The sequence below is a fragment of the Daphnia carinata genome, chromosome 2 (genome assembly GCF_022539665.2).
Source record: "Daphnia carinata strain CSIRO-1 chromosome 2, CSIRO_AGI_Dcar_HiC_V3, whole genome shotgun sequence".
In the NCBI taxonomy this organism is placed as follows: Eukaryota; Metazoa; Arthropoda; class Branchiopoda; order Diplostraca; family Daphniidae; genus Daphnia; species Daphnia carinata.
In genome coordinates, this window is record NC_081332.1 from 4,443,777 (window position 1) to 4,458,883 (window position 15,107).

Consider the following 15,107-nt stretch of genomic DNA (forward strand, 5'->3'; position numbering starts at 1 on the left):
GTGCCTTAAACTTCGAATTAACTTCGAATGTAATTTTATTTTTCAGGTAAGCAATTTAAAATTAACTAACAACAATAATAAAATCTGTTTACAAGTGAAATTTATTCATTTTTAGGATTTTAATTAGTGCGCTTCCAACATTTCACAGATCAATCTATCAAATTATGCATTTTAAAATGAAAATTTAGGCAGCCGAATCGTTACAGGAGGGAATCGTCGTGTTAGGTTCTTGTCGTGAAAATGACGTTCTTTTACTTTATTTAGCCTCTGCAGCATCGTCCACCATTGCAGGTCTTGTAGATCAGATTACCAGCGCATTGAGTGCTGTTAGTGCATGAGGCTAAATCACCGCAAATAAAAAGGTACGTTTTTTTTTTCACTTCATTTTGAATCCTAACATTAAAAAACGAACTTACTAAGCCATCTGCAGAAAAAGAAGAATTGATCCTCTTCACCAGCAGTGGGTTCGTTTTCGGTGGGTGCAGAGTTCGTGTAAACGACGGCCACCACAGCCAAAACACAGACAAACAACTTAAAACGGAGGTAAATTCCACATTAGGATGTATTAACATTATGTTTGTAAATGATGTGGTACTTACGAAGAATTTCTGGAACATTTTGTTATCGCTGTAAATGCTGAACGACGACTGATGCTTACCCCAGTTAAACCCTAAGCTTTTTATACCCATTTCCAATTGCCTTGTATATGTGGAATAACCTCAATTCCCATTATCATACAGTCGCTATTGACTGAGAGTCATTTACAAGTGTCACACCGTACTTGTGACGAATTACGCGTACATATGTTAGTCTAAATGCCCACCGAATAACCAGAAAATAATTTGACTCATCGCCATATGTTACCCGTGTGTCATTTGCGGAGTCGTTTAATTGAACAGCTTCCCGGATTCAGTTTTGCCAAATGTGGCAGAAAAATGGACCTTACGGATGCAGCTGATATTACGTAACGCCAAAAGTGGATCAGGTAAACTCTAGAACAATTTTTATTAGTTTAAGTCGGTACCAATTTATGCGAAAGATTATTTTCTCTTTAAGATATCAAGTTACAAATGATTGAGAGAGGAGGAAAGCGTTCAATTAAGAAGATAATGAATGCTATTCCACTTCCAATGGCTAAAATGATGAAAGCTCCTTGCAAATCAATCAGACTGAGACTTTTGGGCCCGGATTGTTTAACTTTTCCGCATTTACCATCTGATGGCGGCCAATAAAGCTTCTTCCAGTAAATACCAAGACCGGCTTCCACCATCTGCAGAATCCTGTCAAAGAAATAATGAACGTTTATTTCGTAAAACAGGTACGTGAAAATCAATTTACTTTTTATCCATAAATGGTTTCAGAGGACTGTTTTTCGGGAAAGCGAATGCGACATTGATCTTGAAAAATTCTTGCTGGGCAATACTTAATCGGCAAATACCCGTACGAGTATAATCATCATACATTAGTGACTCGAGATTTGATTTTCCCTATTAGATGTATCAAAATGGAATGGTACAGGCGGATAGAAAAGAAACGCATTTATACCGCAATGTAAGCGTAGCTTCCACTTGTAACGTGATGGGCACCATCCTCGTTAACATTAATCAAGGATCCACGTTGGGGGTTCAATAATCCATCTGTTAAACGTAACGCAAACATAAAAATGCAGGATTATCTTAAGGGATTTTACCTCCGATAGTCTTGTACACTCCGGTTGTAGCTTCCTGTGTATAGGGAAAAGTGATGAAAAATGATATATTTAACTTTAACATGACTACTCACAAGAAAAAGGGTGTCCAAAGCTGTTCCTCTTTGTACAACCCATTTGAGATGAGATCCTGGAAGTTCTTCTAGTTGGTTGATGATGGGTAAGAGTTTAGGAAAACGTAGGAAAGACATGAGGATCCCAATGTAAGCACTTGCAAACACAACAGAATTCAAACACCAAATAGCACCAAGGGAACGTGAAGAAAATCCTACAGAGGGCAGTTTCTGTCCAGCTATACAACGGTCAAAAACATAAGAAGGGATGAAAGAAATTCTTATGATATCCATGTTACACTGGCCAATGAGGACTCCAAGGATGAACAAGTATTGCTTAGTCAATGTTGAACGTCTCTCTTGGTAATGAATGGCAAACAAATTTGAATAGTGCCAGAGGATGATGGGTAGAATAATCGCAAACGACAACAAGGTAAGCCAAGTCTAAATCCAATTCAATTACATTAAAAATAATTATTTTAATTAAAATATAGTTAACCTCTAGACGGAATGGTTTCGTGCAAGCGAGTAAACGGTTCTCTTCTGCTGCTGGTGGGATAAGGATAGCATTTCCATCTTCGTAGAATCCCACAGAAAAATCAACGACTTTAGATCGGGAGTGCGTGACAGAGAACGGACCTAGACCGATATCAACGACCTATAAAAAGTATTATTATATTCGTTAAAAAAATTAATAATTTTAATTGTTCTAGATCACCTGTTCAACGACCATTCCAATCATCCCATTCCAACTTCCATTCGGCATTTCCTTACCGAATGAATGATCGCTGGGCAGTATGAATTCATATCTGTTAATGAACACAGTTATTGGATTTGTAAGTAAATTGATCATAATGTAAACATACGTGAGGTTGTACATGGTTTGCAGTAAGCGGACTATTTCATAACAGTATCCTTTATACCCAATAATACTTCCGTTTGGATGACGTTCGAAAATCACAAAAGGTGGTTCCTTTTTGCGAATGATAAATTTAATAGGTAAGATAATTGGTTTTAATTTTATAAATATTAATTACTTCCAGTAAAGTCAATCGCAGCTTTTTTCCTAGGAGCAAGTCGACATCCTTTGAAGGATTAAAATTATTGACTAGATGATTAGATTGATTCCCTTCAAACTCATTTGTTTGAGTGCATTCATGGATTTCTCTAGTCAGACTATAAATAAAAATCAACACAAAGAAATCAATAATCTAATGCAACAACGTGGTAGGAAATTCTTGCCTGAAGTTTCTTTCAACCAGCAATTGTGTTTCTTTATCCATCAATGAATAGGACATCTTTTCTAGCCACACATTCAAAGAAAAAATGCCACAGAAGTCCCTGTAAGTTTCCTGAAAGAAGAGCAAATAATCCGATTGTTACGCAAAAGAAAAATGTCGGACTTGCATTCAGACGATAAAGTTGCAATCGTTCAGCTTTCAGTCCCGGTGTAGGAGATTGTGGACATGGAGAAAAATACAGACGGAGAATGGGTGCTATTGAAGACGATACAAAAGACTCGATGACGTCACCAATCACGCACGAAATGGTTGTTAGTACAAATCCCTCGAGTTCAGGATCCTCCCCAACAGCTGAGTAACGATTGAAATTAAAAATCAATCCGAAAGATTAATGGGAAATACGTACATGTTAGCAGGGTATCGAATGCAATCTCATCAGAAGATATTTCAATGTGCGTGACATTTATTTGCGATGAGAAATCAATGAAGTTATCAAAAACGACAGCAATCCATAATTCATCGTGACTCTTCGGCCGGAGTAAATTGAATCCTTCATGTATGAAAGCTGGCAAAAGCGAATGTAAACAGCAATTACCTTATACAATTCAATAATTTACCTAATTTGAAGCAGCAGGCATTCATCACGTGGATAATGATTAAAGAGAGCGTCAAAGTAATGCAATTCATTGCTATTCCAGTGACACAATAGAACTAGAAGTCGGTCTACCAAAGTCTTGTTGTTTAATGTCTCAAGTTTATTTAAACAATAACGATGTGAATGCGCAATAAAACTCGCCATAACGAAGACTTTATAGCCCATCATTATTTTAAAAAGCGTCTTAAACCATATGCTCTTTTTCCCATCGTTACGTTTGAATTTTTCTTTTCCGTTGCGATACGTCAAATCGATAATGGCGGTGTCCCTGATACGTGACGTAATAGAGTGATAAAGGGGAAGGGATATGGTAAAAGAAAACGTATACCCTCCCCTACTTTTAGTGCTGTTCCAGCCGCCTCCTGCATGTAGTTCTCAGAGGGAGATCCATTATTTCTAGGAAGCCCATGTACCGTCAAAGAATAATGGAGTAGGGTGTACATATTAGAGGGTTCTGTCCATGTAAATGGAGGGTACGTGTTTTTATGTAACCAAACCCAACAAGGGTACTGGTGTAGGGAGCCAAAATTTATGTATTTTCTTTTTACTATTTTATTCCTCGCTGCATAGTAGAATCATAACCTAATGTGAATTTATCCAAAAACTGTACTTATTATTATTGCACAATTTCGGATTTCCACAAATGATTCTCTGATGCGAACTATTTTTTTGCCTTAACGGAATTTTAGAAATATTTGCATTCACGCAGCTGAACACGAGAGATATTTGGACACCTGTTAAGCTTCTATTTATTTTATTAATTGGAACTCTGCGTCTACTGTGTTGACATATCGAACAACTGTCTGTCCGCCCAAGGACAAGCCCAAAATTTGATTGATACATGTTAGTCTGTGTAGAACATGTCCACCATTTTAAGCCTCCCCCGGATTCGTAAAGCCCCGACATTCACGAGCATGTCGTGATATCGATATTAAAGCCGATCGACTGTGTGCAAAGGAGGCACATGAATATGGAACACATGTCAACTGTAATGCGTCATCTTTAGAACACATACGCATTGAATTTAATCGTATTTACTATTACACAACTGATCTGGTGTCAACATGAACTAAATCAGGGGATGATACTCAACTAGGACTAGCCTTAATGTCAACAAATGGGCTCATTAGAGAAATGCCACATGCGTTACTACTGGAATAAGGCTATATATCCGCTTTTAATTGCCATACTATCCTTTTAATCAATACGTAATTAGTTCGACGGAATTAATATGCCCTAATTTGACCTGTTTTGTTAGGGATAAGGTGAAAATATGCCAAAACGTTATTGCCGTAATTTGAGAATAAGCAATCACTTTCATAAAATATCAAATAAATTTTGTGTAATTTTTACATATCATCGATTATTCTATTGGGATTTAATCAGTGAAAAAAAATTTGTTTTTCTCAAAAAGTAGTTGATTTGCATTTGAAAGAGAAAATATTGATCTTTCCCATGGGTACCCATAACGATTTCAACATTTTCACGTAAATTTTCAGAGGAGAGGTTGGATTCGTACCCTTCCTCCTTTACACGTGTCGTCATACTAATGGGTTGTCAAGGTCTCTCGGGTTTTCGCAATAATTAGTGACGCATCAATATTTCAAAAAGGACTGACCTTGGATTTTTCAACGCATGTGAAAAAAACAACTTGTCCTCATTTGGCGCCACGAATGTTACCCATTCTCTTACACGTGTATTTTTTATCTGAACAAAGAGAAACAGTAGACGCGGGTAATTGAAAGTAATGCAATTCTATTCGTTTATTTAAACAAATGATCGTTGATGGACATGCTGTCAGTTGAAATTAAAGCACCTAAGTACACAGAATTAGTAAATTAACATTTGATAGAAATCTGTTAAAACTGACCAGCAACACAGGCGTTCATGAAATTCGCCATACTTCCAGCAACGAATGCACGAAAAGCAACTTGAGCAAAATCTGATTGTCGTCCGGGAGCCATTGCAGATAAAGTGCCAATTTGGGCTCCAATCGAACCGGGATTTGCATAACCACATAAAGCAAAAGTAGCTATAGTTTCAGATCGTTTCTATAGAATATATATTTTAATTAGAATTGATGTTTTATTACTATATTTTTTCTTTACCGAGATGGCGCCCTGTGCAATATATTCAGAAAGTTTTCCATAAGCAGCGAATTCATTGACAACTGTTTTAATTGCCACCAGATTTGCAACGAGATAACATTCAGATGATGGAACACCCATCAACCAAGCTATTGGAATGAAGAGTTTACTCAGAATCCACTGTGTATAATCAATTCATTAATGCTTATAAATCCCATTTTAAAATCAATCGTACTCTTTTACTTCAAATGTTATGTAGGGTACTCCAAGAAGGTTACCGAACCAAGAGATAACTCCATTAAGGAAAGCAATAAACGCTAAGAAGGCAATTAAATTTGCGATCACGTGAGCTACCATTAACACTGCCATAGCAGCACCTTGTGCTGCTGCATCAAGAGCATTAGCTTCGGATCTACATTTTTCCCCAGTAAAAATAATGTAATAAATATTTAGAAAACACATTTTAAGCTAACCCTTTTGGCACTTTAATGTCACGAGCTTTCGTTTGCGATTTTTCTGTTTCAGGGTAGAGCAATTTAGATACAGCAAGAGCAGCCGGTGCGGCCATGACAGATGCACTGAGTAACTGCGAAGCACTAATTCCAAAAGCAGTGTACGCCGCCAAATCAGATCCTAGAAAGTTTAAATTGATTTGTTAGCACTGTAACAGATGTGTTGAAAGTGCTCAACCTGCTATTGTTGCGAATCCCGCTGTGAAAACGGCGTGAATTTCTGATTTCGTCATCTTGGAAAGAAAAGGTTTAATCAGGAGTGGAGCTTCCGTCTGTCGAAGAAAACAAAAGCAAGACGTTCAGAAAGCAGAAAAGCGAATGTTTGTGGGTGAGAAAGAATACCTGGCCTAAAAAGATATTGGCGGCCGCGTTCATCGACTCGGCGGCTGTTGTGCCAACTGAAATTTGTAGAAGCCATCCGAGTTTCTCTACTGTCCATTGCATTGCACCGTAATAATAGAGGAGGTTGATCAAGAAACTAAAAAAGTAGATGACCGACAAGATCTGCCAAGAGAAGGTACATACAGTTGAAATCTACAAATGTTTAATTATGATTGAATGTAACAGTGGAACGCATACTCTGAAAGCAAAAATGGTTCCCAACGCTATTCCGGAAGCATTTTGATCACTGGCGAGGTAGCCATAAACGAACTCTGATCCAGCAACGGAATAATCCAGAAGGAGAGAAAATTTGCTACCTAAACATTCAAATGTTCTCCGGCCGAAATCCCATCGTAAAACGATAAGACCAAAGATCAACTGCAGTGCCATGCCCCATACAACATGTCTCCAGATCACCTGTGCATCACAAACATTCGTGGAAGTAAGTCTGACAAGGAAAATTGAGAAGCTAAAATTTCTTACTCTAGATGGATATTTGGAGAAGATCCATCCAAGTAGCAAGAAGATAAGCAGTCCACCAAAGGATTGCAATCGAACTCGTTCATCCGCCGTGTCAAGAATTAAGAAGGTTAACAATCCAGCCAATAGGACGAGGTAAAAACCGTATCGAATCCAACTGTCATAATCAATTTAACTTCAATTTGTTTGCTAATTTTCAGAAGCTCTTAGTTACGAAAACTCACCTGTATTTCCATGCCCGGTCGAATGCCTTTCCTGCCGGCTTCATGACTGCTCGATTAAGTGATTTGCCCCAAAACTTCTTAACAATTTGAAAGTAAAACAGGCCTAAATAAACGGTGAGCGTAATGACGATAAGGAAACCGACTCCGTCGCACCAATCCATCGGGATGCCATTGTGGATGGAATAGTGAACACTGGCAACGAAGTAAACATTGTAAAGAATAGCGAAGATGATGTAGAAAATACTACGAGCAACAGCTGATCTTTCCGAGAAGAAATCGCCTAATGCAACCCACAATTTCTCCAAAGCATTTCCAACAAATTCACAGGATTCTTTTGGTAATTCGTCATCACTGGCCGCTGCATTCCACTGCGTGTCACTTTTTGCTGGTAATTCAAAGTCCTTGGCAGCAAACGTTGGCACATTGTCAACGTGGATCGGCGTCTTCGTATCCGAATCCCGTTCCATTTGTACATCAATAACGTCAGATATGCTTTCAATGGTCACTCTTTTCTTGCTATTAATTTTTACAAATAGAAATGGCCACTACTTACAATATCGCCAGCCCGATGTGTACATAGATCCTCTCATTGAAGCTGTGGTATCTTTTACCTAAAGTTAGATTGTGGACAACCGAAAAGCTGGTACAAAAGTCATTGTAAAGGTATTAATTAGACTAAGATAAATCGGTTAACTGATAAGGTTGTTGTTTGACTTCCATAATCAGCTTTGAACAACGATGAGCTTTGTTAAGAAAACGAAAATTATCGGTAGTGTCCTTATAAAGCAATCTTTTGATTGGGAAAATTGTTTAATCGCACTTTAAAACGATTGTTGAACTCCAAAATAATGTCTAAAAGTAATCGATTATTCATCTAAATATCTTACCCTTTTTCTAGAAGCAATTTCCAAATGGGATGGGTTCCGTACCCAGCCTCCTACATCGTTTTTCCCTCTTTTCTATAATCCTTCCAAACAAAACAAAGAAGATAAAAGGATGCTAATACTTTATTGTATTTCCAGTAGCGTTTTGAAACTGCTGACGAACAGAAGCAAATTGCACGTAACGGATCCCCACGTGTGTGAAACACTTTAGAAAATGGGGAAACTTAAAGGAAAAAGACGAAATAAATGTTTAAAGTGTCAATCAAGTGGTCGTCCTTATGCCTGGAATTTAAATAGTTCGATAAACCAAGTGTTTACAGGCAGCACTGTTTGCTGCCGAACAAGTTGCTGCGGCAAGTCTTGTAAATCAAGTTGCTGGCACAGTCCGTGCTGTTGAAGCAGGAAGCTGATCAACAAAATTCATCATCACAAAGGTAAGTGAAAATTTATGAACAATCTGTTACTTACAAAAGGGTTTGCAAAAGGTCTGATCAGTCTCTCCAGCATCCTCAGGGGTAGGTAGGCTGTTAGTGTAAACAATGGCAACCATAGCCAAAACAAAGGCAAAGAGCTAAACAAAATAGACGTTTTTTTTTAAAGCTTTTGAATTTCGGTAATTTTATGAGATAGGCTACTTACGAAGAGTTTCTGGAACATTTTTTAAGGTTTGTTGATGTAGATTTGTCTGACTGACAGTGATGCTTTTTCAGTGCAACAACTATGGCTTTATATAGTGAATCTGAGTACAGCATTTTAACAGGCCACGTATACAGTCGCGTTTGTATCATTTCATCAGGTGGTTCAACCAGTATGTGACCTATTTACTATAACAATATGCTGTTGTTGACATTAAGTCTAATTATTTTGGGTAAATAGTTTTGTCACTGACTAAATGCGCATCTTTTTGTAAGCCCGGCCACAGTATGGGGTCACATCTGTTGGAAAAACCTGGAATTCGTTGCATTGCATGTTGTTGAAGGCTTAATCAAATAACGTGACTCATTTGATTGGCTGCTGAAACCGAATGTGGTAAACAGAAATTTTTAGACCAGACAATTCGTGGCGCCACGATGGGTCTTTTGTGACAAATATTGATTAGACATACTTTTAGGAACGTGCGATGTATGCCTCAGGTGTTTTTGGCTACCAGTTGGCAATTCGTTTAGAACTAGGAGAGTCTTCTATGATTTTGTTTCATACAATAAAAATCCGTTTATTTCTCTTTGTTTTTTTGTTCGAACACGAATCTCAATTGTACATGACCGGTGACTAAGAATTGAAACCCATTATGGCGGTAATGTTTGGCGTAAAGGTGAGCGTTGAAGGTGCGTAGGTCGTCGATAAGGGCACGTTCGAGACCGTTGATATCAAAGTACCTATATTGTTTTTGCGTTTAGAAATGAAAAAAAAAATTAAATCGCTAATTGGAATTTATCTAATGACTGACCAGCAACGCAAGCGTTCATGAACGAGGCTGTACTGCCGGCAATAAAAGCTCGAAACGCAACTTGGGCCAGGTCTGATTGCCTATCGGGAGCCATAGTAGCAAGCGCAGCAATTTGAGTCCCGATTGAGCCGGGATTGGCAAATCCACACAAAGCAAACGTAGCAATTGTTTCGGATCGTTTCTAAAATAAAATCACGGGTCAGATTTTAACGTTTCAATTTTTAAAATTGGGTTTTACCGAAATGATCCCTTGAGCAATGTATTCGGATAATTTGCTGTATGCGGCAAATTCATTGACAATTGTTTTGAGCGCAATCAAGTTGGCAACAAGATAGCATTCTTCCGGTGCAACTCCCATTAAAAAGGCAACCGGGATGAATACTTTGCCCATAATCCACTAAATTAAATTCAAAATTTGTTTTTTTAGTAAATGAATGACGCGTAAAGTATTCGTATATACTTCAAAGGTAACGTAGGGCGCCCCGAGTAGATTTCCGTACCACGAGATGACTCCATTAAGAAAAGCGATAAACGCTAAAAAGGCAATTAAATTTGCGATAATGTTAGCCACTAAAAACACCGCGTTAGCCGCTCCTTGTGCTGCTGCGTCCAATGCGTTCGCTTCGGTTCTAGAAATTTTAAAAAGTTTAAATTAAATGCGGTAAAATCTTTTGAAATGTGTACTGACCCTTTAGGCACTTTGATGTCTCCAGCTTTTGTTTGAGATTTTTCCGTTTCTGGGTAAAACAATTTGGCAAGGGCGAGAGCAGCCGGTGCGGCCATAACAGATGCGCTGAGTAGCTGCGAGGCGCTGATTCCGAAGCTGATGTACGCCGCCAATACGGATCCTTTCCGATTGTTTGAATTTTTTTTTAACGCTATTTTTAATTGCATTAAGAAGCAAGTGAACCTGCTATTGTGGCAAACCCGCCGACCATCACTGCGTGAATTTCAGATTTCGTCATTTTTGGAAGGAATGGCCTGATGAGTAGCGGCGCTTCAGTCTAATGTCACAATTTAAAATTTAAAGTTGAAGATCTCAAATGTTTTTACGAGAAAGAGTAGAAAAACCTGGCCTAAAAAGATGTTGGCGGCCGCGTTCATCGATTCGGCTGCTGTCGTACCGACGGACACTTGCAATAGCCATCCGAGTTTTTGCACGACCCATTGCATAACACCGTAATAATACAAGATGTTGACGAAGAAGCTGAAAAAAAAGATGACCGACAAAATCTGTGGGAATGCAAGAATTATTTAAATTTTTTTGGGAGGAGGAGATTATAAATATATTGAGATAAGTTACTTTGAAGGCAAAAATTGTTCCCAATGCAATGCCAGAAGTGTTTTGATCAGTGACAAGATATCCGTAAACGAAACCCGAGCCCGCGTTTGTGTAATCGAGGAAAGTGGTAACTTTCTGTCCCAGACATTCGAAAACTCTGCGCCCAAAGTCCCATCGTAAAACGATTAGACCAAACATCAGTTGCAACGTTATGCCCCACATGACGTGTCTCCATATCACCTTTTTAAAAATCGAAATCAAAAACGAAGGTTTTGAATTAAGAGTTTAATCGGACTTACTCTGGATGGATATTTGGAAAAGATCCAACTGAGCAGCAAAAAAACGAGAAGACCTCCAAAGGATTGCAATCGAACTCGTTCATCCGCCGTATCGATAATTAAGAAGGTCAATAATCCAGCAATTAGGACGAGGTAAAAACCGTATCGAACCAAACTGGAACCAAATCAATTCAACTTTGAATTTGTTTGCTAAATTTTAATTACGAAAACTCACCTGTACTTCCAGGCTCGATCGAATGCCTTTCCGGCCGGTTTTATAACTGCTCGATTAAGTGATTTGCCCCAAAATTTCTTAACGATTTGGAAATAAAAGAGGCCTAGATAAATGATGCCCGTCAGGACGATAAGAAAACCGACTCCGTCGCACCAATCTATTGGAATGCCATTGCGGATGGAATAGTGAACACTAGCAACGAAGTAAACATTGTAAAGAATAGCGAAGATGATGTAGAAGATACTACGGGCAGCAGCTGATCTTTCCGAAAAGAAATCGCCCGACTTTGTCCAGAATTTCTCCAACGCATTTCCGATAAATTCACAGGATTGGTCAGGTGGCTCGTCATCACTGTCATGTTCATTCGACTGGGTGTCACTTTTTGATGATAAATCAAAGTCCTTGACGGCTAGTGTTGACAAATCTTCAATACGGATCGATCTCTTTTTTTCCAGACCACCTTCCATTTCAATATCCAAACCGGCGTTATCGACTCCCCGTTCCATTTTTCAAAGGCTATATTCCCAAGATTTCAGGAAATGGTTGACCTATTAAATTGAAATGGTCAATAATAAGTTACAGCCGTCTGATACTACAATGTCAATCCAATCTTGACGAGGACAAAAGTCAATTTTCTAGATATTCCGTCAGATGTCTGTAAACCAATTTCATAAAGAGGCTAAACAAAAAAAATGTCCGACTTGATAAACGATCCGCAAAAACTGGCGTTCAACTCTTAAAAGAAATCCCTTTCATTTTGCAACGCGGTTTTTTTACGAAAAGAAAACAAAGTGATAAACAACACGCCTTTCACAGAGAGAGAGTGCGCTGGGGAAAAAAACGAATTTTCTTCTCGTGTAACAAGAAATGAGGGCGCTATAAAGCAATGAAGCTTGTGGAAAGAGAAAATTCCAATTCAATCGGACTATATTACCTTTTGTAGAGAGTAGCAGACGGCCAAACCGTCTGTCCGCGACGAACCTTGGGCGGCTACTTAAATTCTGGCGGCGAGAGATGCGATATATTAAATCAAGAAAAAGAAACCCAACTTTGAACACATACAAGGCTGATTGAAATCGGTGCATATCAGTTTACCTGTCTATTTTTAAAAGTAAGAGGCAACCCATCGACACAAAAGAGAGCTATAGAGTGTTATCATTGGGGGGGGGGGGGAACATATTCCGGATCGAATGTCATGTTTATGGTTGGACAGGTAAAAAGATCAGCAGTGTTCTGATGCGTGATTGTGATGCCGAGTCAGCGTGTTGTTCAAACGTTCGAACTGCGTTATCTATCGACCTGCGCTCCCTCTCGTTTCAACATCATTTGCCTAGCACATGCATCGCTGATCAAACTTATCGAAGGAATTCATCCGAATATGATTGAAAATTAGGCACACATCACGAGCTGTCTCATTGAAAACCCCATAGGCCGATCGTTTAAAAAAATGTATACTGTCCCCAATTAGCAATTAAGTTTTTTTTTTTTAATTCACACACCGTTGCCATGAGCTGTGTCAATTTAAAAAAATGTTTTTGAACAATACGGCCTAAAAGGTGAAAGTGTCCACAATTTTTTTGTTGTTGTACGTAGTCAAGTAAAAAAAAAAAAATTCCGTTTTATTTACCTTGTATAGTTGGCTAGACAGTTGAAATCATTAGATTTTTTGCCATGATCGTTCTTTCTTTCACCCGGGGAAACACTAAAAAAAGAAAATGCAAAACAATTTTTTTTTCGACGCTGAAATTTTTGTTTCGCTGCGTTGGAACTTTATTATATCACTGGCAAGGAAAACCTGATGTGCGCCTCACTTTACAGTGGCTCCCAGGCAACCCACCTGGCTATGAGTCGTGGAAGAAAGTGTTTCTCGGCCTCAACTTTCTCTTTCCTTTAGAAGCAGGTCCTTTTGTACCTTTCATTTTCTTTTACATTTTTCGGTCGAGAGACTTCTTTCCTTGCGGCCATATGAATTGATTTCGATGGATATTGACTCCTACACGCGTTTTGAATTTTTTTTTTTTTTTAACAATGAAACGGATGCGAGCGGAGGTGGGCATTTTTTTCGACACATGGGATGTTAATATGCAATATCCTCTTTCCGGGATGCACTTCCGGTATCCGTTCCGTGTTAGTGCAACAAGATTAATTTAAGCGATCTGTCGGTTGGTTACGCATCAACATTGTTACATTGTCATTTTGATTTTTACTCGCCAATAGAGTGATGCCATCTAGCGGCCTAGAATTTAAACTATATCGATCCAGTAGGAATACCCTTTAGTAAAGACATCCTTTTTTTTGCGTAATAATATAGCTGTGGTAACAAAACATGCCGACATTTTTAATGTTAAAAAAAAAATTATGTTTACCCTCCTAGAAATCATAAAGTCAAAACCCGAAATAAAAAAATCCAGATAACCAAGCGATAGCAGTATTTGAATATGAAAAGAACGATGTTTCGGATGAGGAGCAACACAATTGGTAACAAAAAGACGTAAGAATTACGTGGAATATAACGGCTCATCATTCAGAAAAAAAGAAATGTCGCACCAGGGATTCCATAACACATGAGTGAAAAACTAGGACAACCAAAAAAAAAAAAAACAACATGTCCTTATCGATCCACGGCGAGAACACAAACTTTCTGATGTGTCATCCAATCCGTCCACTTTCAGTTTCGGCTGCTGCTGGATGGATCGATAATCCAATCTTCAAAAAAAAAAAAAAAATAAGAAAATCCAGGCGTAGTCTAATAGGGTTCCCGAAGGATATCAACCAAGTCGTGTCAAGAATACTGTTCATGCACGATGAAGTCACACGATCCAAACAATCACAGACAAGAGATCAAGTCAATTTCATATGAAAACAGGTTTTCTTTTTTTGTCTACATATATATTCTGCAGCTAAAAAAAAGGTTTAACCAGTCAGTTACCGGATACGGTCGTTCGTTTCCAGAAAAGGACAACACACATGGTGTTGTACGCATTCTTTATTCGTTTTTTTGGCCGACCTGAATCATCTGTTTACAGAGAATCAGATAAAACACAACGAGGGGCTGCACACACACACACATCCAGCGTTCTTTTATCCGCAACGTCTTGGGCCGCAGCGAATTAGGGACGCTAATGAACCGAGGAAAGTCGGGACGAAGGGCTTTTTTCTTTTGTTAATTGGATTGCTAAATTGAACGGGCCGCGAAAAATCTCGAGAAAAAATACGAAACATGTTTTCCTTTTTTTTTTACGATGGTTTTATCAGCATAGGCGTAATAATGCCATTGGATCCAGGTGGATTTACGATCCATGACACATTCGTAATATTTTCTTCCTAGAAAGAAAAAAAGCTTTTTGAGATTTCCTCGAGAGTTCAACCTGAACTGCATGTTAATTTTCGGCAATAAGGAAAATGGTGTTTTTTGAAAAAATATATGTCGACCCACACCCATTTTGGAATGGACGTCAATTAAATGGGGGGGGGGGGGTAAATAGCAGTTGGGAGCGGTTCTGTGTTGATTGTTATTCTAAAAGTCATCACACACGTTGAAAATTGAATGAAAAAAAAATGAAGAAAATTAGACATGGACTGGACACGAAAGTTGAATGCCTTCGAGCGGAACGGCCAACGGTTCACTGATTCGTTCAAA

At 38.5% G+C, this 15,107-nt stretch overlaps 3 protein-coding genes and 1 long non-coding RNA gene across 5 annotated transcripts; all 4 read right to left on the reverse strand.

Annotated features, from left to right (window-relative positions):
• Nucleotides 1–1,051: 1,051 nt before the first annotated feature.
• LOC130686965 (glutamate receptor ionotropic, kainate 2-like) lies at nucleotides 1,052–3,059 on the reverse strand. Its single transcript, XM_057510125.1, has 11 exons — nucleotides 3,004–3,059; nucleotides 2,799–2,937; nucleotides 2,628–2,734; nucleotides 2,480–2,570; nucleotides 2,261–2,419; nucleotides 2,061–2,205; nucleotides 1,783–2,000; nucleotides 1,691–1,724; nucleotides 1,546–1,637; nucleotides 1,339–1,487; nucleotides 1,052–1,280 (listed from the first exon to the last, which is right to left on the reverse strand). Exons 1-11 carry the CDS (start codon nucleotides 3,057–3,059, stop codon nucleotides 1,052–1,054), a joined length of 1,419 nt encoding a protein of 472 aa, XP_057366108.1.
• Nucleotides 3,060–5,386: 2,327 nt separating this feature from the next.
• Nucleotides 5,387–7,847, reverse strand: LOC130687135 (uncharacterized transporter YutK-like). The gene is made up of 10 exons (XM_057510287.2): nucleotides 7,342–7,847; nucleotides 7,121–7,274; nucleotides 6,836–7,054; nucleotides 6,599–6,760; nucleotides 6,435–6,528; nucleotides 6,218–6,377; nucleotides 5,988–6,156; nucleotides 5,766–5,924; nucleotides 5,528–5,708; nucleotides 5,387–5,473 (listed from the first exon to the last, which is right to left on the reverse strand). The coding sequence occupies exons 1-10, from the start codon at nucleotides 7,806–7,808 to the stop codon at nucleotides 5,421–5,423; spliced, it is 1,818 nt and encodes a 605-aa protein (XP_057366270.1). The 5' UTR covers nucleotides 7,809–7,847; the 3' UTR covers nucleotides 5,387–5,420.
• A 489-nt stretch (nucleotides 7,848–8,336) lies between these two features.
• LOC130687136 (uncharacterized) lies at nucleotides 8,337–9,002 on the reverse strand. The gene is made up of 3 exons (XR_009000055.2): nucleotides 8,865–9,002; nucleotides 8,694–8,796; nucleotides 8,337–8,631 (listed from the first exon to the last, which is right to left on the reverse strand). It is a non-coding gene; the product is annotated as an uncharacterized LOC130687136 (long non-coding RNA).
• Nucleotides 9,003–9,412: 410 nt separating this feature from the next.
• Nucleotides 9,413–13,239, reverse strand: LOC130687133 (solute carrier family 28 member 3-like). Of its 2 annotated transcripts, none has more exons than XM_057510286.2 (11): nucleotides 13,095–13,239; nucleotides 11,468–12,015; nucleotides 11,254–11,407; nucleotides 10,976–11,194; nucleotides 10,744–10,905; nucleotides 10,583–10,676; nucleotides 10,361–10,520; nucleotides 10,133–10,301; nucleotides 9,911–10,069; nucleotides 9,673–9,853; nucleotides 9,413–9,601 (listed from the first exon to the last, which is right to left on the reverse strand). In XM_057510286.2, the coding sequence occupies exons 2-11, from the start codon at nucleotides 11,971–11,973 to the stop codon at nucleotides 9,495–9,497; spliced, it is 1,911 nt and encodes a 636-aa protein (XP_057366269.1). In that variant the 5' UTR covers nucleotides 11,974–12,015; nucleotides 13,095–13,239; the 3' UTR covers nucleotides 9,413–9,494. The 2 variants fall into 2 exon arrangements, with proteins under 2 accessions (XP_057366269.1, XP_057366268.1); XM_057510285.1 differs by lacking the exon at nucleotides 13,095–13,239 and adding an exon at nucleotides 12,402–12,468.
• Between the last annotated feature and the right edge of the window lie 1,868 nt (nucleotides 13,240–15,107).

What these genes read in the sequence shown, in the direction of transcription:
- LOC130687135 (XM_057510287.2), bottom strand. Translation starts at nt 7,808, where the DNA reads ATGGAACGGGATTCGGATACGAAGACGCCGATCCACGTTGACAATGTG. An exon ending in TTGCACAGGGCGCCATCTCG is followed by an intron (nt 5,709 to 5,765) that starts GTAAAGAAAAAA and finishes TATATTCTATAG; the next exon opens with AAACGATCTGAAACTATAGC. An exon ending in CATGAACGCCTGTGTTGCTG is followed by an intron (nt 5,474 to 5,527) that starts GTCAGTTTTAAC and finishes CTGTGTACTTAG; the next exon opens with GTGCTTTAATTTCAACTGAC.
- LOC130687133 (XM_057510286.2), bottom strand. Translation starts at nt 11,973, where the DNA reads ATGGAACGGGGAGTCGATAACGCCGGTTTGGATATTGAAATGGAAGGT. An exon ending in GAACAATTTTTGCCTTCAAA is followed by an intron (nt 10,906 to 10,975) that starts GTAACTTATCTC and finishes GCATTCCCACAG; the next exon opens with ATTTTGTCGGTCATCTTTTT. An exon ending in GACATCAAAGTGCCTAAAGG is followed by an intron (nt 10,302 to 10,360) that starts GTCAGTACACAT and finishes TAAAATTTCTAG; the next exon opens with AACCGAAGCGAACGCATTGG.
- LOC130686965 (XM_057510125.1), bottom strand. Translation starts at nt 3,059, where the DNA reads ATGTCCTATTCATTGATGGATAAAGAAACACAATTGCTGGTTGAAAGA. An exon ending in TGGAGTCCTCATTGGCCAGT is followed by an intron (nt 2,001 to 2,060) that starts GTAACATGGATA and finishes ACCGTTGTATAG; the next exon opens with CTGGACAGAAACTGCCCTCT. An exon ending in AAACCATTTATGGATAAAAA is followed by an intron (nt 1,281 to 1,338) that starts GTAAATTGATTT and finishes TTTCTTTGACAG; the next exon opens with GATTCTGCAGATGGTGGAAG.